We start from the raw sequence: 24,272 nt of genomic DNA, 5'->3' as shown, positions 1-24,272 counted from the left end.
CTTGGAATGTGCCAGGCTGCAACACTCAGTCAGGGCCATCTCCTCGCTCTGGAAGACCGACACATTTGGGCAGACCAAAGAAGGTCTTTCACCAAGTTGATGGTCCTCCAGGTGCAGTTGATGTCTGTCTCAGTGTGCATCCCGGGGAACAGATTGTAGAACACAGAGTCCTACATCACCGAGACGCTGGGGATGAACTCAACAAAAACAGTTGACTCTTTCTCCAGACTTCCTTTGCAAAGGTGCATTCTGGAAAGAGATGTATGACAGTCTCTGCCCCACAAGCCCAGCTGCTTTGAGAGCACCGTGCAGTGGCACAGGCCTACTGTGTGTACGTGAAGGATCTCACAAATAATGCCCTTCTCACACCAACCAAGTGACGTCTTGGTGTTTGTTGAAAAGTTCTGGTGATGCATACTGCCAGATGACTTTGACAGTCTCCTCAGGTAACAACCGGACAGGATCTGCCCTCTCCACTACATGCTGACCACGTCCTGATGGACTTGTAGAGACATACAGTCATGCAGCACGAAAACAGACCCTTCAGTCCAACAGGTCCATGCTGAACATATTCCTGAAATAAACTAGTCCTCCCTACTTGCTCCTGGCCCATATTCATCCATATGCCTCCTACTCATGTACTTATCTAAGTTTCCTTTTTAAACACTGTAACTGTGTTTAAACTGTGCCCACATCTACCACTTCCTCAGGAAGTTCATTCCACTCGTGAATCACTCTTTGTGTAAAAAATTGCCTCCATGGCTTTTTAAAAATCTCCTCTCACCTTCAAAATATGCCCCCTAGTCTTGAAATCCCCCATCCTAAGGAAAAGATACCTACCAGTAACCCTATCCATACCCCTCATGATTTAATAAACCTCTACAAGGCGTTTGCCAAAAGTTTTAATGTCTTCAGAGGACCTGAGGCTTGGTCCAGTAAAAATCACCGTAGTTCAATGGAATCATACGGGCTGCTCCCTCATTAGGGAGAGATTGATTGGTGGTCGTTTCAGCCAGAATCTGAAGAAAGGTCCTGATCTGAAATGTCAACTTTCCTGCTCTGGTCTGATGCTGCCTGGCCCACCTGTTCCTCCAGCTCCACGCTCTGTTAGCTCAGGACGATAGAGGTATATTGATGGGAAGAGCAGACAAGCGGCTGGTGAAGTTTCACACAGAGGTGTGGAGTGTCCTGGATTTGTATGTGGGGGTTTGGAGGGGGGGGAGCAGGTACGGTGACAATCTACCGACTGTTATAACTGGTGGATACACATGGAGGAATCATTGATGGCAGGGCAGGTCGAGATGACTGTTTAATAACAGTAGTTGATTACTTTAATATAACTATTAAAATAGTAAATATTAAAATAATAATTATTAATAGTTTTGTCATTTCCGTAGAGGTAGAGAGTGGTCTGCAGAGGAACATAAATCTCACTTAATTTAACAGAACATTCACATGGGGACATTCTATAAAATGGTAGAGAAAACACTCCTTGGCAGCGTTCAGTCCTCGGTAGTATAGTGGTTAGTATCCCCGCCTGTCACGCGGGAGACCGGGGTTCAATTCCCCGCCGGGGAGAGTTGCAGTTTTCTAACCTCTCGAGGGGCATTGACCGTGTCCTTATCTCAAACCGGGAGACTCTGGCTCAAGTGCCCCCTACACCAGAGATGTGTATTAACACTCTGAACAGGGGTTGTTTACAAATATAATTTAATATAAATATAATTTAATAAACAAAAATAATAGACTCATTTTCTTTTTGATGAGGAAGTTGGACCTTAATCTATCAAGACATCACCACGAACGCCCATAGGGACCTGCTACTTCTGACAACTGAAAATCCCACTTTCAAGAAGGACCCGAAACGTTTACTGCTTTCTGCCCACAGATTTCTCCAGCAGTTTCTGCTTTCGATCCCGATTTTGTTGTTACTTTGACCCCTTGTCAAAGGGACATGTAACGCAGTGGAAGTGAAAACTCTAAAAGCGTGTCAGGAGCGACTGGTTGCAACAATGAGAGAACTTCCCTCACTGCATCAAGAAAGGATTTAGTCCCTTTAGAGATTGGAATCGATTTTGGGATTAAGGTGATTCAGCACCACCCCCTGCTGGTCATAGACAGTGCTGCATCCCATGGAGGAAAGTGGAAGTCACCAGACGAACATTGCCTGCTCTTACGGAGCCATAGAGGTGTACAGCGCGGAAACAGACCCTTCGGCCCAACTCGCCCATGCCGACCAGATAATCCTAAATTAATCTAGCCCCATTTGCCAGTGTGTGGCCCATAATCATCCAAGCCTTTCCCATTGAAATACCCACCCAGCTGCCCTTTAAATATTGTACGAGCCTCCATCACTTCTGGGCCAAGAGAGGTACCCAGTGGTGAGGTGAACTAAAAGGTCAACACAGTGGCGAGGTTGAAAAAGCAGGACCTTCACGCTGACCCGCAGCTGGTATGGGACCTGACTTACTCTTTTGGCATCACTGCATTGCAACCGCCCATCGTGCTCAAACTGTCGGCTCACTGCGATGCAGTGCTTGCAAAATAGGGAACGGTCTGGGCACCGCTACCCGCGACGTGCGAAGCTTGATGGATCGGAGAGTTGGCGATCAATGCCCCAGCGCCATCCCCGTTCCGCCCCCTTCCTCCATTATAACCTGCGAATGCTTCCTTTTGCGAAGCGGTGGGTGAGAATTTCCGGGAGAAATCCAGGCAAAGCTGGGAGTAGCGGAAGAAGCAGCTCTGGAAGCGCTGGAGCCGCAGCGTGTGTGAAAATTGTGCGAGAGGCCGTGAGAAGGTGTCCTCGAAGCCTCAGTGATGTACTTTTGGAGCCTGTTTTTCTTCACTGCCCCATGCAGAAACAGGACAAAGTCAGAAATGGAAGCAACAGGCTTCCCTTTTGGAAGTTTGACCGAAGGGTCTGCTTCTGTGCTGTACATCTCAATGAGCCTGTAAGAGCAGACAGGGCTGCCTGTGGTACTATTACAGAGCAGCGTTGCATCACTTTAATCCCAATCCCTTGTCTCGTCAAGGGATTGAGGTCAAATTGGAAGTTTCAGCGAAAGCTTTACAGTCAAGGCAAAGTCACTTTTGACAAATTTGCTGGCAGCTTTTGAGGGCGTAACAACAGAGCTGATTTACCAAGAATGTCTAAACAGTTTCCAGATAGATCAAAACAGACAATAGATAGAGTGTGGTAGAACAGAGCGAGGGATACAATGTTGCCGCTGCAGAGAAGAGTTAGAGACCACGATCAACAGTAAATTTGAATTAGTGAGGTGATGGCCTAGCAGTATTATCACTGGACTATTAATCCAGAGGGCCGGATAACGCAGGCTTGAATCCTGCCACGGCAGATGGTGGAGTTTGGATTCAGTAAAGAATCTGGGATTAAGAATCTAATGATGGGCGCTATTTCCTACTTAGGCAGCAATACCCTCATCCTGTTAATGCATAAAGAGAAACTTGAGGGCCCATTCAGAAGTCCAATGAAGCTGTTCTTGAACCTGTTGGAGCATTTGTGTAAGTTTTCGAACCTTCTGACAGAAGAGGTTGGAAGAGATTACACCAGGGTGGGAGATGTCTTTTGTGATATTAGCTGCCCTCCTGAGGGATCAAGAAGTCTAGATTAGATTAGATTAGATTCCCTACAGTGTGGAAACAGATCCTTTGGCCCAGCAAGTCCACACTGCCCCTTGAACCCATCCCCCTATAACCCACACACCCCTGATCACTATGGGCAATTTAGCATGGCCGATCCACCTGGCCTGCACATCTTTGGACTGTGGGAGGAAACCAGAGCACCCAGAGGAGACCCACGCAGACACGGGGAGAATGTGCAAACTCCGCACAGACAGTTACCCAAGGCTGGAATTGAACCCCAGGTCCCTGGCTGTGAGGCTGCAGGGCTAACCATTGAGCGACCGTGCCGCCCCAAGTTGTAGATGGAGTCAATGGATGGGAGATTAGTTTGTGTAATGGATTCCGAAGGATTTTGATAGAGTAGATGTTGGGAAGATATTTCCACCAGTAGGGGAATCTCAGACTAAGAGACATAGTTACACAATGAGGTATCACTTGCTTAAAACTGAGATATGATGGAATTTCTTCTCCAAGAGGGCCAGGAATGTATGGAATTCTCCATCCTAAAAAATTGTGGCGGGTAGATGACTGAAAGTATGCACAGTGGAGACAGATTTTTAATCTCAGGGATATCTGAAGGCTCTGCTGAGTTGGCAGGACAGAGGACCCAAGGGCTGGGGCAGATCAGTTATGTTCTCATTGACTGGCAGAGCAGGCTTGAGGGGCCGAATGGCCTCTCCCTTTCTCTTATATTTTTGAAAGGCCTTTGTAAAAGAAATCAAAGAATATGAGATAACATGGTGTAGAGGTGGATGAACACAACAGGCCAAGCAGCATCAGAGGAGCAGGAAGGCTGACATTTCAGGCCTAGACCCTTCTTCAGAAAGGAAGAATATGAGCACGGGGAAGATCATTCAGTCCAGTGTTTCTGACCCGATGCAGGGATATTTCAGCCTGTGCCATTTCACTGCTTCATTTTTCGCCTATTTCCAACCGACTGCCCTTGTTCCATTTTAGCAAGTAATGTTTTGAAAGCTCCCTTTGACCCTGGCTCTGTCACACTCTCAGGCAGTGCCCTCCAGATTAGGGGAAAGTTTATTCTCATGTCACCTTTATTTCTTATCCTGATCCACTTTGATCTCTGCCCTCTGGTTCCGGGTCCTTTCTTAGCTTCTACCCATCCAAGTCCCTCCTGCCTTTGAGCACCCCTGATCAATTTGCATCTCAATCCTGTCGTGAACACAGATTCTTTTATGTAAAAAGAATGTGCCTTTGTTTTTGTGCTTTTCTTAAAAGAGGAGTGGACTAAAATGAGAAAGAACTGTTTTAAAAGCTGTTTTTTGCAACGATTGCTGCATGTCTTGAAAAATAAGTAACCTGACTCTCACGGTGAGCATCATTTATACAGCTGTTTGGACAAACAGTATTTACAAAGGTTCTCGATGAACTGGAGCTTATGGAAAACAAAATGGAACATACAAAGCAATAAATTAATTGATTAGGGCTATGTAGAATAAATTAAGTATATATGAATGGAAAACAGTATGAGAAGGTTAGTCAAATCAAATCACGTGACATAAATGTAAACAGGCTGAAGGCCATAATGACATAATGTAATAGATTAGGTGGTGTTAGATGGTACTGCATTAGGTGGTACTGGACCAATGGGAGAACAGTGTGATTAGGATAGTAACACCATGTGACATGTCATCTCAAATATTGAAGGCCATGATGACCTACTGTAATAGATTAGATGCAGAGTGGGAGACCATTGTGGCAGAAAATAATCATAGCCTAATAAGTTGAGAAATAATTATAGCAGAGATGATTCAGAAGACGAATAGCTTGGAGAGATAATGCTAATTAACACAATTGGTTATGCTGATAACCTGAGAAAGAGCATGATAACTGAAAAGGTATAAAAGAAAGCAAGCCCTGAGGATCGGGGGTGATTGGGAAACCATTTTCTGATTGTCACAGCTTTTGTTTGCAAATAAAAGATAGCTTCTTGAAGAATTCTCTACATCTCCTGGTGATTCTCTGCGACAAGCTGAGAGGTTCTGTATTCAATGGAGCTTTCGTTGATACTAAGGGATCAATGGACCAGTGACCAGTCATTGATGACAAAGGCAACCAACTATGTAACAGGTTTCTCATGTAACTGATTTGCTTGGAGCTGGGGTAAAGATACAGAGCGAGGCAAGATCAGATCTTAATTGGCTCAGGAGCTGCCTTGCTGTTTTCCGCAGTCAAAACCCACTTTAAACCTGAAGAAAACCAGTTTATATTTCCTGCAGCAGTTGCTGTGGGCTGTGACTTTTCAGAGGAAGTAAAACCAGCCACCCTGTGCCTTTTAAAAACCAGTGGAAGGCTTTGGAAAGGGAAAGCAGCAAAGGACTTCTCTGACCAGTAAGAAACAACTTGACAGATCTTGCAAACTAATTTCCCAGTTTTCCCTCTGTCCACATTATATTTTCCCCTGTGTGTGTAGAAGGGGGAAGGTGTTTGGTGGGTGGAGTTTATAATGGGATTTTAATGCGTAATGTTACATACTGATGGTTTATAACTGTTTACCTGTCGCTAGATTCCAAATACTTTTAATAGATAGTCATTCTTGTTCAGGAAAGAAACCTGGTCTGTGCTTTTTCAATGAATGCACGCGTTCACACAAGGTAACATTCGGTAACTCTGTGCACTTTCTTTTTGTGATGGCTCCAAGGAGAGTTAAGCCTGACTATACCGAACCCAGTGAATTGTGGCATGGGTCACTGGAGTTCCTCATTACCGTGCTAATAGTCACTCAGGAATTGATCAGGGGTGTGGGGTTCCTGACGCTGGAGTGCGCTTATGTTTTTAATTAACATTTTTAAACCCAACTCCAAGATGAAGTCAACAACGGCTGGGAATCTTGAGCAATCTGATTCTAGATTTTCTTGTTGAACTTGGAGGCATGAGGGAGGGAAGGGAGAAGTAGAGTGACAGATTGTGTAGAGACTCAGGAATGGCAATGCGGAGTTACAGGCTGTTGTGGTTTGGGGTTGCAAGAGGAGTGGGGGACGGGAGCCTGGTGCTTAGGCGAGAGAAATGAGGAAGGGCCTGGGGTCCTGGGTGTGGTTGGGGCCAAAGCAAGAAAGAGGGGAGCTGAAAGGTCAAGATCAGCATTGTCCAAATACTGTCAGAGTGGTCTACAGCACAGAAAAAGGGCCTTCAGCCCATCAACTCTGTGCTGCCCACAAAACAAATACCTAACTATTCTAATCCCATTTGCCAGCTCTTGGCCTGTAGCCTTGGCATCGCAAGTGCGCATGTGAATACTTCTTCAATGTCATGAGGGTTTCTGTCCTCGCAGCCTTTGCACGCAGTGAGTTACATATTCCCACCACCTGCTCGGTGAAAATATTCATCCTCAAATCTCCTCTAAACCTTCTGTCCCTTTCCTTAAACCTATACCTTCCCGGTCATTAGCTCCTCCACCAAGAACGTTCCTTCCTGCCTCCCTATCTATGCCACGCGTAAATTTGTACATCTCAAATTACGATCCCCTTCAGTCTCTTCTGCTCCAAGAAAACATCCCCAGCCTGCCCAAACTCTCATCGTCAGTGAAACACTTCAGCATCCTGGTTTAATAAAGGTAAGTATCCCTTATGTCTTCTTAACCACTTTTCGACCTGCCCCTGTGTGCATGCACATCATAGCCCCTCTGATCCTTGGTGCTTCCCAGCACCTTACCATTCATTGTGTATTCCCTTGCCATTCTCTCAGGGCTGAAGAAGAACTTGGAGTGAGGGGTGGGGCGGGGGCGGTGAGCGGGTGGGATCCAATTGGCGCATGTTGGCACCACTAGCGTTGATAGGACTAGAAAGGAGGTCCTGCTCAAAGAACTTGAGCATTTGGGATCTAGATTCAGAAGCAGAACATCCAAGGCGATCCTATTGGGTTTATTATGCGAACCATAAGCAGGCAGGTTTCGGATAAATAAAAACAAATATATGCCTCAGAGACTGGTGTGGTTAGAATGGGTTTTAGTTAATGGGACACTGCTACCAGTATTAGGGTAGATGGGGGGAATAGGCCTTCATGTTGGGGCTAGCACACACCATCTCTCACTGTAACGCAATGCCGTATCTCGTATCCTTTCCCAAAGTGACCAGTGTCCCATGGCTGTGCTCGATTGCAAGGACAGTCTTGGGTGTTAACAGTCAGCTGGAGGTGAACTTGTCTCTTCCATTCTCGCTGCCAGTTTCTCAAATGACTTCCAAAAAAAAGGCAGCTATTGCAACATTTTGGTAAAAATTAATAAACAAGCTTTAATTAATTAACAAATTAACAGTTAAAGTATCATAAACTACTTGCTCTTCAATTACAGAACATTGAGCTACCTCTAATACAGTCACTGGCTGCTACTTCTCATTTAGATTGCCAAAGGTCCAAGGTTGTTCATTACAGCTGAGTGACACTTTATTTCTAAGATAGTGCAATAATGCAGAAAGTAATTGCTTTTCTAACCCCTTAACAGGGCTAACAAAGTGCATTTGTTTGTAAAATAATCACAGTATCCCTACAGTGTGGAAACAGGCCCTTCAGCCCAACGATTCCACACTGACCCTTGGAGCACACAGTCCCATGCCCCGAATCTACACATCCCTGAGCACCATGGGGATGGCCCATATTTAGCATGGATAATCCACCTCACCTGCACATCTTTGGACCATGGGAGGAAACCCACACAGACAGGGGGAGAATGTGCAAACCCAACAGACAGTCACCCGAGGGTGGAAATGAACCTGGGCCCCTGGCGCTGTGAAGCACCAGTGCTAATCACTGAGCTACCATGCTGCTCCAAATGTCTCAAAGAAGTACTAGATTAACTGAATCTGAAGATGAAATCTGCAAGACTTCTGGTAACTGCCGCATAGAAAAGGGGAGAGTCAAACTGATTGTGCACAAGGGTGGTGTCTCAGGGTCGTGTCCTAGGCCCAACCATCTTCAGCTGCTTCATCAATGACCTTCCCTCCATCACGAGGTCAGAGGTGGGGATGTTCGCCAATGATTACACAATGTTCAGCATCATTTGTGACTCCTCAGACACTGAAGCAGTCCATGTTCACATGCAACAAGATCTGGACAATATCCAGGCTTGGGCTGACAAGTGGCAAGTGATATTCTCACCACACATACACCAGGCTATGACCATCACCACTAAGAGACAATATAACTACCATCCCTTGACATTCAATGGTGTTACCATCATTGAATTCCCCACTATCAACATCTTGGGTGTTATCATTGACCAGAAAGTCAACTGGTCTAACACAGTGGTTACAAGAGCAGGCCAGAAGCTAGGAATACTGCAGCAAGTAACTCTCCTCAAAGCCTGTCTACCATCTACAAGATACAACTCAGGAGTGTGATGGGATACTCCCCACTTGCCTGGATGGGGGCAGCCCCAACAACACTCAAGAAGCTTGACACCATTCAGGACAAAGCAGCCGCTTGATTGGCACCACATCCATAAGCATCCCCTCCCTCCATCACCGACACTCAGTAGCAGCAGTGTGTGCTATCTACAAGATGCACTGCAGAAATTCACCAAAAATCCTTGGACAGCACCTTCCAAACCCACGACCACTGCCATCCAGAAGGACAAGGGCAGCAGGCATATGGGAACACTACCCCCTGCAAGTTCCCCTCCAAGCCACTCACCATCCTGACTTGGTAATACATCACCGTTCCTTCACTGTTGCTGGGTCAAAGTCCTGGAATTCCCTCCCTAATGGCATTGTGGGTCAGCCCACAGCAGGGTTCATGCAGCGGTTAAAGAAGGCACCTCACCACCACCTTCAGAAGGGCAACTAGGGACGAGCAAGAAATGCTGGCTGGCCAGCCACGCTCACATCCCACAGATGAATAGAAAAAAAATGTTGTAAGAGTTTCTAAGTGCCTCTATTACACCTTGATTGCTTTTGACCATGAAAGGCGGAAACTCCTTTTGGTTATCAGTGAGTATCAATGGCCAGTTGTCACAGGAACAAATCTCTCTCTTTTTAGTAACCCTCTTATTGTAAGCTCTGCATGTACTTTGCAGACAGCGCTGCCGAATGCAGAACTATCAGCGAAAAGAGCAATGGCCTAGCCACGACAAGGAGTAGGAATCAACAGATAGAGCTCACCCGCTCTGACCATTTCTTTTGATTTTTTCCTCGCACTTTCTTTCTCTTCTGTGTGTCTTTTTCACCTTTGTGGGCCTAGATTCTTGGCGTAAGCTTGCCCCAGTGTGACAGCCTCTTAAGCTGGCATGGCGATCTCTCAGCCCTGTCTAACAGTCTCTCACTGTGCTGGGATGGTGGTCTCTCACTGCCTGGCATGGTGGTCTCTCACTGTGCTGGCATGGTGGTCTCTCAGTGCGCTAGCATGGTGGTCTCTCAGTGGGCTGGCATGGTGGTCTCGCAGTGGGTTGGCATGGTGGTCTCTCAGTGAGATCGTATGGTGGTCTCTCAGTGGGCTGGCATGGTGGTCTCTCAGTGCGCTGGCATGGCGATCTCTCAGCCCTGTGTAACAGTCTCTCACTGCGCTGGCATGGTGATATCTCACTGAGCTGGCATGGTGGTCTCTCAGTGGGCTGGCATGGTGGTCTCGCAGTGGGTTGGCATGGTGGTCTCTCAGTGAGATCGTATGGTGGTCTCTCAGTGGGCTGGCATGGTGGTCTCTCAGTGCGCTGGCATGGCGATCTCTCAGCCCTGTGTAACAGTCTCTCACTGCGCTGGCATGGTGATATCTCACTGAGCTGGCATGGTGGTCTCACAGTGGGCTGGCATGCTGGTCTTGCAGTGCGCTGGCATGATGGTCTCGCAGTGGGCTGGCATGGTTGTTGCTCAGTGGGCTGGCATGGTGGCCTTGCAGTGGGCTGGCATGGTGGCCTTGCAGTGGGCTGTCATGGTGGTCTCTCAGTGGGCTGGCATGGTGGCCTCTTGGTGGGATGGCATAGTGACCTCTCAGTGGGATGGCATGGTGGACTCTCAGTGGGCTGGCATGTTGGTCTCTCAGTGGGCTAGCATGGTGGTCTCTCAGTGGGTTGACATGGTGGTCTCTCGGTGGGATGGTGTGGTGGTCTCTCAGTGGACTGGCATAGGGATCTCTCAGTGCGCTGGCATGGTGGTCTCTCAGTGCGCTGGTATGGTGGTCTTGCAGTGGGCTGGCATAGTGGTCTCTCAGTGGGCTGGCATGGTTGTTGCTCAGTGGGCTGGCATGCTGGTCTCGCATGCTGGTCTCTCAGTGCGCTGGCATGCTGGTCCCACAGTGTGCTGGCATGGTGGTCTCGCAGTGTGCTGGCATAGTGGTCTCTCAGTGGGCTGGCATGGTGGTCTCACAGTGGGCTGGCATGGTTGTTGCTCAGTGGGCTGGCATGCTGGTCTCGCATGCTGGTCCCACAGTGTGCTGGCATGCTGGTCTCGCAGTGCGCTGGCATGGTGATCTCGCAGTGGGCTGGCATGCTGGTCTTGCAGTGCTGTGGCATGATGATCTCGCAGTGGGCTGGCATGGTGGTCTCGCAGTGCATTGGCATGAAGGTCTCTCAGTGGGCTGGCATGGTGGTCTCGCAGTGGGCTGGCATGGTGGTCTCTCAGTGGGCTGGCATGCTGGTCTTGCAGTGCTGTGGCATGCTAGTCTCGCATTGGGCTAGCATGGTGCTCTTGCAGTGCATTGGCATGAAGGTCTCTCAGTGGGCTGGCATGGTGGTCTCTCAGTGGGCTGGCATGGTGGCCTCTTGGTGGGATGGCATAGTGGTCTCTCAGTGGGATGGCATGGTGGTCTCTCAATGCGCTGGCATGGCAGTCTCTCAGTGAGCTAGTGTGGGGATCTCTCAGTGCACTGGCATGATGGTCTCTCAGTGTACTGGCATGGTGGTGTCTCAGCGCACTGGCATGGCGGTCTCTCAGTGGGCTGGCATGGTGTTCTCTCAGTGGGATGGCATGGTGGTCTCTCTGAATTCAATAGAGTCATGACTGTTTGAGGGAAGTAATTTCCTCCTCATCTCTGTTTTAAATCTGCTACTGCCTTGTCCTAAAATAGTGACCTCTTTATTCTAGGTTGCCCTACAAGAGAAAACATTCTCTCTATGTCTATCCTGTCAATACCCCTGACCATCTCCTATGTTTCAATTAAATTTCCTCTCATTCTTCCAAACTTTAGTGAGCAGAGACCAAAACTGCTCAATCTGTCCTCATAAGACAAGCTGTTCACCTTTTGAGTTAATCTGATTAACTTTTCCTGAACTGTCTGCAACTGGAGGGCTGGGATAGACATACTTTTGACCTCTCTCGAGGATATAAATTTTATAGGAAACATGGAATAATGAACAGGCTTGATGGGTTGAATGGCCAGCTCCTTCTCCACTCTCTTATGTTCCCGTCACCCACTGGATAGTAGTCAGGAAATTCCTGATCTGTTCCCATGTTCTCATTCCCTCAACTAGCATGTTGAGATCCTTTCCCCCATCCAGTTCTCTGTCGGAGACAAGCTGACTCCCCTAGGATCAGGCCATGAACCTGTCTGGTAGGGTCGGGCGGAGAGAGTCGGGGGGGGAGGTGGTTGGTTTAGCATGGATTGGGGTTATTTTGCTTTGTCTGGTTCAGGCAGGAATCCCACTGGATCAGGTGGAACACCAGTCGATAGCTTACACTGATCATAAGGTTCCAGTGACATCAATGGAGCTCAGTGTTAAATGCAAAGCCAACATCACTGTGTACCCGGTCTGCCATGCAAAGGCCTGCTCTGGTTAAAATTGCTCCTGTACCCAGGAAATTGGGAACAGGGGGTGGAGGTGGGATGCATTGAGACTGGTCTGTGATCTATATCCTCATCTTAATTATTATTCACATCCTCCTATCACTGGCTAGCCAACATTAATCAGTCTCTGATTTAACATTCATGGTCCATTGCACAAAAATTTCAGTATTCCATCTTTGGGCATTAAATGCTTTCAGCAGCACCGAGTAAAATGTTCGGTGGGGGACGTTTTCGGAGACTGTGGGGGACGGTTGATGGTGCATGTGGCCTTCATCAGATTTTCACACGGTGCGATTTTAACAGATATGATACTCTAGGGTTTCCACCACCTTAACCCAGGTCTGCAGGACCTTTTGGTGGTTCGAATTGGATTTTCCCCGGAGCTGGGCATGATGATATTCCTTCTTCCTCTGCTTCACCACCCTCCTCGCCGAAGCCTCCAGCTTAACCAGATCCGCGGGGGTGAAGGGCTCATCTTGTACCAACTCCTGCACCAGCCTCAGCGTCTGGAGGTAGCCGATGCCATCCTTGCGCCAGATGTAGGGCCAGTCTAGGATGTGGGTGCCCTCTCTGCGTGCCCGCTGCAGGTCGTTCCTCCAGCGCTGCAAAGTGCCCTGATAGCCCCGGACGCGGTGTAGCACCAGGAAGAAAGTCTCGAAGAAGAGGTGCTCGTCATTCTTCTTACCTTGCCAACCGCTCTCCCGTACGAGGTCAGACCAGTCCTCCTCCTCCTCCTCCTCCTCCTGGCTCACCTCCCTGTAGCCCTGACTCCCGTACAGCAGCCAATTCGCGATTGACTGGGGGTCGTGTCCATTGCTCGGCTCCCGGTAGCCGCGCGTAACAGGCTGGACGCTGGCGACAGGCGGTAAGGTCCCCGCTGTGGGAGAGGGGACCACGATGGGCTCGGGGTCCGAGGACGGATCTCCACAGAGCTGGCTCCAGTTACAGCCCATTCTCGGCTACCCGCCGGGCCAACCCCGCGCTGTTAAGAGAGCGGACACCGTCCTTCCTTCCCAATCCCTCCACAGCCCAGCCGTTTTACTCTCACACGGTGATTCGTTTTCCTCTGTGTCAGCTTGCACTTTCGATTTTGAGCAGGCTCGACGTGCACGGATCTCAAAAGTCTCGTACAAAAACGAAACTTTTCAGATTCACTCTCTCCGGAAGGGGTGTGGGGTTGGAGGTGGTAGGGGAGGGAGGTGGGGAGCGGGCGAGGAAGGGAAAAACAATGCGGATCCTGGAAGACAAGAACAAAACCAGAAAAAATGCTGGAGAAGCTCAGCAGGCCTGGAAGCATCCATAGACAGAGAGAGAGAGAGAGAGAGAGAGTGAGAGAGAGAGAGAGAGGAAGCAGAGTCTCAGAGCGACACTTCTTCAGAGCTGATGGGAGTTCGGAAAGGTTTGGTATATGTGCCCAACATGGTCTCATTGAATCTCATTAGAAAAAGGGTGCTGAAAGGCCTCCTCTTGTTCACAATTTCCTGGGCACAGGTGCAATTTTAACCTGAGCTAGGGTACACAGCCAGGGTACAGGTTGATCCCCCTCGTTCTCACATACCACCCCACCAACATCCGGATACAACGTATCATCCTCCGACACTTCCGCCATCTACAATCCGACCCCACCACCCAAGCCATTTTTCCATCGCCGCCCTTGTCTGCCTTTCGGAGAGACCACTCTCTCCACGACTCCCTTGTCCGCTCCACACTCCCCTCCAACCCCACCACATCTGGCACCTTCCCCTGCAACCGCAGGAAGTGCTACACTTGCCCCCACACCTCCTCCCTCACCCCCATCCCAGGCCCCAAGATGACTTTCCATATTAAGCAGAGGTTCACCTGCACATCTGCCAATGTGGTATATTGTATCCATTGCACCCAGTGGGACCGCTTTGCAGAACACTCTGGTTGGTTCGCAACAAACAACTACACCTCCCAGTCGCAAACCATTTCAACTCCCCCTCCCATTCCTCAGACGACATGTCCATCATGGGCCTCCTGCAGTGCCACAATGATGCCACCCGAAGGTTGCAGGAACAGCAACTCATATTCCACTTGGGAACACTGCAGCCCAATGGTATCAATGTGGACTTCACAAGCTTCAAAATCTCCCCTTCCCCCACCGCATCCCAAAACCAGCCCAGTTCTTCCCCTCCTCCCCCCACTGCATCACAAAATCAGCCCAGTTTGTCCCCTCCCCGCACTGCATCCCAAAACCAGCCCAGCCTGTCTCTGCTTCCCTAACCTGTTCTTCCTCTCACCCATCCCTTCCACCCACCTCAAGCCGCACCTCCATTTCCTACCTACCACCTCATCCCACCTCCTTGACCTGTCTGTCTTCCCTGGACTGACCTATCCCCTCCCTACCTCCCCACCTATACTCTCCTCTCCACCTATCTTCTTTTCTCTCCATCTTCGGTCCACCTCCCCCTCCTTCCCTATTTATTCCAGAAACCTCTCCCCATCCTCCTGCCTGATGAAGGGTCCAGGCCCGAAACGCCAGCTTTTGTGCTCCTGAGATGCTGCTTGGCCTGCTGTGTTCATCCAGCTCCACACTTTGTCATCGACAGGTTGATGCTGGCTTTACATTTAACCCTGAGGTTCCATTGAGGTCACTGTAGTTTACCATCTGGTGGATTGTAAAATATGAACTGGTGTTTCCATCTGATCCAATGGGGTTCCTGCCTGGATCAGTAGAATGGCCCGCAATTCCACTCCCTGCACCTCCCTCACCCCGACCAGCAGATTCATCACCTGATCCTAGGGAAGTCAGTCTCAGTTGGGGAAGATGGTGGGGGGGGGGGTGCGTAGTGGGAAAATGTCACCTCAAAGGGTCGGGGGGGGAATGGAGTAAAGGATGGGTGGAGGTGAAACCCAGAGAGTGGGGGAAAACAAGAGTTGAGCAGACAATGGAATGGGTAGAAGTCAATCTTGGGTGGACTCATTGGGGATCACTAATAGCTGACAATCTGGTGTGTGTGGATTTGGGATTAGGGCATGAGAGAAGGCGCTCACTTAAGGACACGAGATCTAATGCAGGGCAGTCTGAAGTTGATCTGTTAAAACCGCTGGGCTCACTGCAAGATAGGTGAAACAAAACTTTGGGAAACATTGAGGACTCCTGTCTCGTCTCAAGCCCCACAGAAAATGTCAATCTCCCTACAGCCAATGATGTTTGCAAAACTTTCGTGCCCCACCCTCTGAAATGGAAGATGTGGAGTTCCACTGATCAGCCCATGTGTAAGTGAAAACTATCCTCCTCACTTTTTACCGCCCATCAATTTTTGTGTCGTTGGCGCACTCAATGACCAACCCTCCTGCATTCAAGTTGAAATCATAAAATACACCAAAAAGCAGGGGCTCCAATGCTGATCCCTGTGGAATCTCATTGGACACAAGCTTCCAGTCACAAAAGCACAGCACACCACCAGCACCCTCTGCTTCCTGCCACTTTGCCAATTCTGGATCCAGTTAGCCCTGGATCCCAAGGGGTTTTACCTTCACTGTCAGTCTCCCAAATGCAGCACCTCATGAAAAGCCCTGCTGAAGTCTAATGAGACTGCATTGAATTCATACTGTTCATCTAGTCCTTCAACAACTGGTCACCTCATCAAAAAATCCAATCAACTTTTTGATTTGGACCTAATTCTCAGACTAAGCCCCTCGTTCTAGAATTGGCAACTAGTAGAAATAGTTTATCTACCCTGTTATTTCCAGTTAATACCTTGAAGATTTCAATCAGATTATCCCTTAACCTTCTGAATCCTAGAGAAGTGTTACTGTTTGAAGTAATCAAATATCACAATAAAGTTGTGTTGCAGAGTACATCTTAAAAATCAGTCAGCAGAATCTTAGCGTTACGGACCAATGAAACACCGATACAGTTGTAAACCGTTCATTCTTTGCCTTCGGGCCTTCTGAAAGCTATGTCACATGAAGACAATGAGGGTTTTCATGACCTGTTGCTGACAATGAAGCCCTATGCTGTCCATCCAGTCCACCTTTCTGCTCAGCAATCATTTGCTATTTCTACACTGTTATAGCCATGGGGTCATACAGCATGGAAACTGATCCTTCAGTCCAATCAGTCCATGTTGAACATCATCTTAAACGAAACTAAGCCCATATCCCTCCAAACCTGTCCCATCCATATATACTTATCTTTTAAACGTTGTAATTGTACCCACATCCACCATTTCTTCAGGATGTTCATTCCAAGTGCGAACCACCCTCTGTGTAAAAAAAAAGCCCCCCCATGTCTTTTTTAAAGCTTTCTCCTCTCACCTTAAAAGTGTGCTCCCAGTCTTGAAGTTGCCCATCCTAGGGAAAAGACAACAGCTATTAACCCTATCTATACATCTTATGGTTTTATAAACTTCCATGAGATCACCTCTGAGCCTCTGATGTTCTGGTGCAGAAAGTCCCAGCCTGTCTTTATAACTCATACCTTCCATATCTGTCGACATCCTGGTAAATCGCTTTTGAGCTCTCTCCAGCTTAATAATATCTTTCCTAAAGCTGACTGATCAGAAGTGGACACAGTATTCTAGAAGAGGCCTCACCAGTGTCCTGTACAACATCAACATGACTTCCTCCTATACTCAAATGACTGAGCAATAAAGGCAAGCGCGCTAAATGCCTTTTTAACCACCCTGTCTATACGTGACACAAATTTAAAAGAATTATGTACCTGAATCCCTAAGCCCCTCGGGTCAACTACGCGACCGAAGGCCGTACTATAAACTGCATGAAGGGTCTAGGCCCGAAACGCCAGATAAGCAGCTGTGTTCATCCAGCCCCACCCTTTGTCATCGCGGATTCTCCAGCATCTGCAGTTCCCGTTATCTCAGTGCCATCTCTGTTTGTTGTACCAAAATGCAAAACGTCACAATTTGTGACAAAGTAAAATTCAGTTACACCCCTTGGCTTAAGTGCATTGCTAGACTGTTAAGCCTGTCGACCCAGACAACGTTCTGAGGTTCGAATCCCACCATCAGACAGTGACGTTTAAATTCACTTTTAAAACGTCTGGATTTACTAACGATGACCATAAAACTATTTCATTTGTCAGCAAAGTCCCTACTGGTTCACTCATGTTCTTTAAGGAACTACCCAGTCTGGCCTATATGTGACTCTGGACCGATTGCATTGTGGTTGACTCGAAAGCCTTAATTAGGGATGGGAATTAAATGCATAGCATAGCCAGCATCACCCACATCCCACAAATTAATTCATTAAAGGTATCATGCACCCTCTTCCCAGTGCGGAATGGAAAGGAGTGGTGGGTTTCAAGAATAAAAATCTTTCCTCCGTTTATGAAGTTGTTGCCACTGTGAACTTATTGTTCATTCCTTCCTCTACACATCCCCCACACAATCTCCAACATATATACCCACCTTTTCCCAGCTCCGATCAGTCCCGAAGAAGGGTCGCTGGACCCGAGATATTTACTCCTCACAAATGCTGCCAGACTTGCTGATTTTCTCCATAAATTTCTGATCTTGCTTCAGATTTCGCATTTTTTTTGTCTGTTTAAGCGGCTCGAAGGAATGGGTCGAGATTTGTTTAAACTTCCGGAGAGCGGGGGAATGCAAAAAGTGAGCTATGGATAGAAAACTGAGGGGTGCTGAACGGGTGAAGGGGAAAGGGCGAGAGGGAGAGAGAGAGAGAGAGAGAGCAGGAGTGGGGAGACATTGAACGGGGATATTCTCAGCTCTCTGCCTCCTCCCCCAGCTCCACGGAGGTACAGATCGTCTTCGGAAAGCAAAAGAGACCATTAGCTGGCATCGAGAAACAGAAACCAGCTCTTAGAGGGGATTGAGAGAAGCCTGATCAGATGCATCCGGACAGACAGAGATTCTGATGTAGGAGCAGAATGGGAATATTTTGGACAGCTCCTGGCCAGATCCTCCCTCCAGGAGCAGGGAACGACAGGTCACAGACCAACCACTGGGCAGCAGCAGAGCAGGTTCGAAGGGCTGAACGGCCTCTCGTCTTGATCCTGTCTTGTGAGATATAGGAGCAATCTTAAACTAGGGCCACCGCTCAGGTTAATATCAGGTGGAATATATATTATAAATCCCAGGTGTTTCTGCCTGGGCCTGTTCCAGAAAAATCACGCCCCCCCGCCCCCCCAGGGATATTCAATGACTGACCTTAGTGGAGTTAGTTGGTTTAGCTGGGGAAGGGCGAAAGGATGTCGATACTCCCGGCTTACTGACTGGGGAACACGCCAGGAGGTAGCTGGCTCCTGACTTTTATCTGGAACGCCAGAAATGAGAGCACCTCGAGACTGCTCCCAGCAGTTCCTATTATCTCCAACGCAAACTTCAGCTTCAAATTCCGCATGTCCGCTTACTCCGCTCATCCATTGATTCTCAGGGAGGTCAAACCGCTTGTCTGTCCCCAAATCTAAATGTGTTTGATTACTCCCCCAAACACACCATCCATCCTGTCCCCACTAACATGAAACAACAGGCCGTCCTCATCTGCCTCCTCTCCCCAGACCCCCTTCTTCCCCATAGAACAACCTGCAAAGCTCTCCTGTTACCCCTCAACACACAGGTATGTAGCTGATATTAATGATAATCCACTGGGACAGGCCAGGGATTGAGACTGAACCCTGTAATTCTTCTGTGCTCCTCCCTGTCCTCAGAGTGGTTTGACACTGATGAGGCCAAAATGTCATTTTTCAGAGACCATGTTCAGATGTAATCAGTTAGCCTTTCTGCAAAATCTCTAGCTGCAGATATTCTTGCTCCTTTTACAGCAGAAGCATCATTTGTTGACACACATTCTCCCGAAAGGGTTTATCACTGCTGCACACACACCTCAGCCACTCACACACGTAAGCACATACACATTACAGATACACACATATACAGCTACACACATACACAAAAACAGAAATTGCTTCAAAGATTCAGCAGGCCTGGCAGCATCTGTGGAAAGCAGAGTTAACAGATCAGTTTCAGTGACCCTTCTTTGCATTTTTACAGCAATTTCTGTTTTTGTTCCTGATTTTCAGCCTCCACGGTTTTTTAGATTTTTTTTAGCTACACCCAGGTAGAGCTACAGACACATCCCCACAGTTACACACGTGCATAGCCACAGGCACACATGCACACAGCACGCCCTCCACCCCACCTACATACAGACGCACAGAGAGCACGGCCCCTATTCAATAGACTTACACACACAGACACATAGTCAGCCTTCCCACCCCGCCAATACACAGACAGACACACGCACAATGCATAGGTTTAGAAGCTTCATTTCTACAAATATTTAAACCAAGCAATGGGTCATGTGAATATCAAACCCCTAGCTCAGGATTCTTTAGCTCAGGAAGCAGGGTCTAAATGAGATCAAATAGCCAATGCCTGGATTTGAACACTCAGAGACAACTGCTTGTGATCATTCAAGCATGTCGTCAATACAGCTTTGATTACATATGCACAGTATTTCTAATCTCTCCTCTGCTCTTGTAGCCACTGTGTTTATGTGGTGAGTCCAGCTGAGTTTCTGGTCAATGATAACGCCCAGGATGTTGATAGTGGGGGATTCAGTGATAGGAATACGATTCATTTTCAAGGGGTAGTGGTTAGATTGTCTCTTATTGTTGAAGATCATAGCCTGGCATTTGTGTGGCATGAATGTTACTTGACACTTGTCAGCCCAAAATCTGGATATTGTCCAGATCTTCTTGCATTTGAACTTAATAAGTTATGAATGGTGCTATTAATTAGTGTTAATTTCCTTATAAATGCCCTCTTATCTATGCATACACTCATAGCTGGTCACTAGACTATAGACAAAGATAATAAAATGTGAGGCTGGATGAACACAGCAGGCCCAGCAGCATCTCAGGAGCACAAAAGCTGACGTTTCGGGCCTAGACCCTTCATCGTTTCGGGCCTAGACCCCTCTGATGAAGGGTCTAGGCCCGAAACGTCAGCTTTTGTGCTCCTGAGATGCTGCTGGGCCTGCTGTGTTCATCCAGCCTCACATTTTATTATCTTGGATTCTCCAGCATCTGCAGTTCCCATTATCACTGAGACTATAGACAAATCTGTTTCTTATTGCCAACACTGGCATCTGTATATAGAAACTCATTGGCTCCAATTTTTCTGCAATCTCTTTAATTACTGCTCATAGAAACAGTGTTTACACGAAGTCTGCAATTGGACCTGGTTACTCACCTAACAAACATGTAACCATCCCTTCAAACATTGGCTTCAAGATGCCTCTTTCTCATTAAAAATAAAACACAAAAAGCAAAAGACACAGTCCTTACACACCACATGAATTACATTCTTAAGTATCGTGTGAAATCTAGTCAGATGTCCACACACAATCCTTTAAAAAAGAATAATTGATTATGGGTGTCCTTAAACTCCGTTGACTGCAGTAGTTCAAAAGACATCTCACCACCAGAACAAGGAGTTGACCCCAACCTTGTGTTGCAGACTGGCACCTTCCAAGGTCCAGGTCTATGTGCTGAGGGACGAACTAAAGTTTGGGAGAGCTGCTGCCAAGGGGCAGAGGGGAAAGGCCCACCATCTGAGGTCTTCCCGCTGAAGGTAAATTGGGGTCCATTCAGTTATTGGATCTTGGTGTGTCAAATATTTGTAAATACCGGTATTGTATGTACGCGAGGTCTGTGCTTTTGTGGATACAGATGAAGCCCAAAAGTTTTGTTAGTTTACTTGTTATGCAACTGTGCAGAACCAAATTGCATTTGTGACTACCTATGCATTCAAAGATTTTTTTTATGAACAAAGTATATTTTTGAAAAAAAAATTAGGAATGGGAAAATATTGACGGAGCCAACAATATCCACATCCCATGAGTGAATGTTTCTTTTAAAAAATCAGTTGAACACAAAGTAAGGGTCAAGGCCCGAAATGTCAGCTTTTGTGCTCCTAAGATGCTGCTTGGCCTGCTGTGTTCATCCAGCTTCACACCTTCTTACCCTGAGAGAGTTTGGGTCTACGATCTCTGGTCAATATCTACCTCGTCAAACCCCTTCAGAGTCTTGTGTGTTTCAATGGAATCATCTCTGAACTCCGGGAGACCCAATATACACAGCTGCTTGTGAAGAAGACAACCCCCGCCTCCCTCAGCCTCAAGACCAAGCTCATGATCATGTGCTGCATACCTCCCAGGCAAATGTGTCCTTCCTCAAAAATGAAGAATGCAACTGTGCACGATATTCCAGATACGGTCTCACCAAAGGGATTTTTTTCATCTTTGTAATCCAATTGTCTTGGAATACACACCAAGATGCCATTTACTTCCTTCTTGCTCACAGTGTCTGCAAACTGCAGTCATAGGGCCACTGGCTTGTACAGCACAGAAGCAGACCCTTTGGTCCAACTCGTCCATGCTGACCAAATATCCTAAATTAATCCAATCCCATTTGCCACCATCTGGCCCATATCCCTCCAAACCTTTCCTATTCATGTACCCATCCAGGTGCTTTTTAAATGTTGTAACTGAACCAGCCTCCACCACTTCCTCTGGCAGCTCATTCCATACACGCACCGTCCTCTGTGTGAAACAAGTTGTCACCCAGGTCCCTTTTAAATCTTTCCCCTCTCACCTTAAACCTATTCTCTGCAGTTTTGGACTCATTGTGTGATTATTCCAAGGTCTCTTCAATCATTTAAACATTTTATGCCTTTCAGGCAGTATTTTTATTGTCCATACTTCCTACCACAGTGACTGAGTGCATATTTTCCCACGCTATCTTCTGTCTTCCATTTGTCCATCTCATCACCTTTCACCTGCATTTATCCCTTTAGTAGCTGCTAAGTGCCCTCCTCACAGCTCACACTCCCATCAAGCTAACCTAGATACTTTACTCTTTTCTATTAATCATAGAGTTATAGAGTTGTGCAGAACAGATACAGAGCCTTTGTTCCAACTTGTTCGCTTCGAGCAGGTTTTCCAAGATAAATTCAACCCGTTCACAAAAGAATTTCAAACTTGTGCCAGGGTTTTCAGGAGGATTTCGTAAACCTCCCTGCCCCCTGCCCAAACACCCCCCAAGAGGGGTAAATTTGAGAGAGTGTGGGTACAGCTTACAGTCCCTTTTCATGGGTCATCTTGAGGTTTTCCACGACTTTAGTCCAGACTTGTAAACAATTTTGGTGCATGTCTAACTGGATGTTTCCTGACACTGGGTGGGACTCAGTGAGGACGTGAGGTGCCCAGGGAGTGTGGATGGGGGAAAGCAGGTACAGGCCCAAAAAGCTAGCTTTCCCCCTCCTCTGATGCTGCTTGGCCTGCTGTATTCATCCAGCTCTACACTGTGTTATCGCTTATAGCACTGGGGGAGTGGGCATGGAGAGAATGAGCATAGCTATAGGAGTATTGCGGGTGGAGGGAATGAGAAAAAAGGTGGAGTGGAGAGAATGAAGAGGCTGGGGAGGTGTGGTGAGTAAGCATGGACAGAATGAGTACAGTGGAGGGGGGAGTGAGGAGCTGATTGAATGGAGGGGTTGAAGGGAAAGCTAGAATGGGTAGAGTTGTGGGATGGGGGTTGGTAGGTTTGGGTGGTTTGCTGCGATGAGAGGTGCCGGGAAACGGGGAAAGGAGGTTGGGAAGTGAGAGCTGAGGGCGGGGGAGGGGGGGGGGGTGGGGGGTTTTCGGAAACGTGAGGACAGAGTAAAAGCGAAAGGAGGAACTGTCTGAATTGACAACAAAATAAACTGACGTTTTGTAGTCATCATCAGTTCTGAGGAAGGGTCACCGCACCCGAAACGTTAACTCTGCTTTCTCCTCCACAGGAGATGCTGCCAGACCTTCGTCCAGCAACTTTGTTCCAGTTCCGGCTTTAGAGCGCCCGCTGTTCTTTTGGCTTTTATTGGGTTACTGTTTGAATTGGGTCGCTGCTGACGACAGTCAAGTGCGAAAGCAGGGAGCCCGGAGGAAATCGAAACTGAACTCCCGTCTCGGACTTAAGAGAGGTGTCCCAGCCGAGGCGGGGAGGCACTGCGAGCTCGAAACGGTAGGGACGCAGGCAGCCAGAAGCCGACATGGGCTGTAAGTGGAGTAAGTCCGATTCCTGCGACCCGGTGCCCATTGAGGCTCCCACTCCCAGAGCGGTCACCCCACCGACTTCAGCAAGAGTCTGCAGAAACCTGAACGTTTGTACGGCGGAGAGCGGCGAAGAGGGCAACAGAAATGACGAGCATCTCTTCTTCGAGACTTTCTTCTTGGTGCTACACCGCGTCCGGGGCTATCAGGGCACTTTGCAGCGCTGGAGGAACGACCTGCAGCGGGCACGCAGAGAGGGCACCCACATCCTAGACTGGCCCTACATCTGGCGCAAGGATGGCATCGGCTACCTCCAGACGCTGAGGCTGGTGCAGGAGTTGGTACAAGATGAGCCCTTCACCCCCGCGGATCTGGTTAAGCTGGAGGCTTCGGCCCAGGAGGTGGTGAGGCAGAGGGGAAAGGAATACCATCATGCCCAGCTCCGGGGGACATCCAACTGGAGCCACCGAAAGGTTCTACTAACCTGGGCTGAAGTGTTGGAGAACCTCGAGGCGGCCTATTGAGATGATGGACTGAGAACTGTACCCACCATCTCTCAAATGTCCTAAACCACAACGCCCCCCCCCCCCCCCAACAACAGTCTCCAACAGGAGGGGGACCTACAAAAATCCTCCGGAAGATCTCTAGCACACGCACAAAGCGGCAGGAGTTTGGAATTCTTTTGTAAACGGGACTATGTTTAACTTGGGAAACCTGATGGGCGCAGAACGAGTTGGATCGAAGGCTCTGTTTGTGAGGTCTCCGGCTCTGACTTCAGAGACTGATAGGCGTCTGTTAACCCAGAGGTAGTGAGAGATATCGGGTCAACGTGGCGTTATGGGTCACAGGTCAGCCACTGAATA

The 24,272-nt window shown here is 48.1% G+C and overlaps 1 protein-coding gene and 1 non-coding gene across 2 annotated transcripts; one reads left to right on the top strand and one right to left on the bottom strand.

Moving 5' to 3' along the window:
• The first annotated feature begins 1,506 nt into the window (after window positions 1-1,506).
• Window positions 1,507-1,578, top strand: trnad-guc (transfer RNA aspartic acid (anticodon GUC)). The gene has a single exon. It is a non-coding gene; the product is annotated as a tRNA-Asp (tRNA).
• A 6,387-nt stretch (window positions 1,579-7,965) lies between these two features.
• On the bottom strand, window positions 7,966-16,786 carry LOC132206256 (uncharacterized). The gene is made up of 2 exons (XM_059639641.1): window positions 16,651-16,786; window positions 7,966-13,603 (listed from the first exon to the last, which is right to left on the bottom strand). Exon 2 carries the CDS (start codon window positions 13,317-13,319, stop codon window positions 12,663-12,665), a length of 657 nt encoding a protein of 218 aa, XP_059495624.1. The 5' UTR covers window positions 13,320-13,603; window positions 16,651-16,786; the 3' UTR covers window positions 7,966-12,662.
• Between the last annotated feature and the right edge of the window lie 7,486 nt (window positions 16,787-24,272).

Source organism: Stegostoma tigrinum, chromosome 34, assembly GCF_030684315.1.
Source record: "Stegostoma tigrinum isolate sSteTig4 chromosome 34, sSteTig4.hap1, whole genome shotgun sequence".
Taxonomy (NCBI): Eukaryota; Metazoa; Chordata; class Chondrichthyes; order Orectolobiformes; family Stegostomatidae; genus Stegostoma; species Stegostoma tigrinum.
This window is presented reverse-complemented; position numbering and strand designations above follow the sequence as displayed.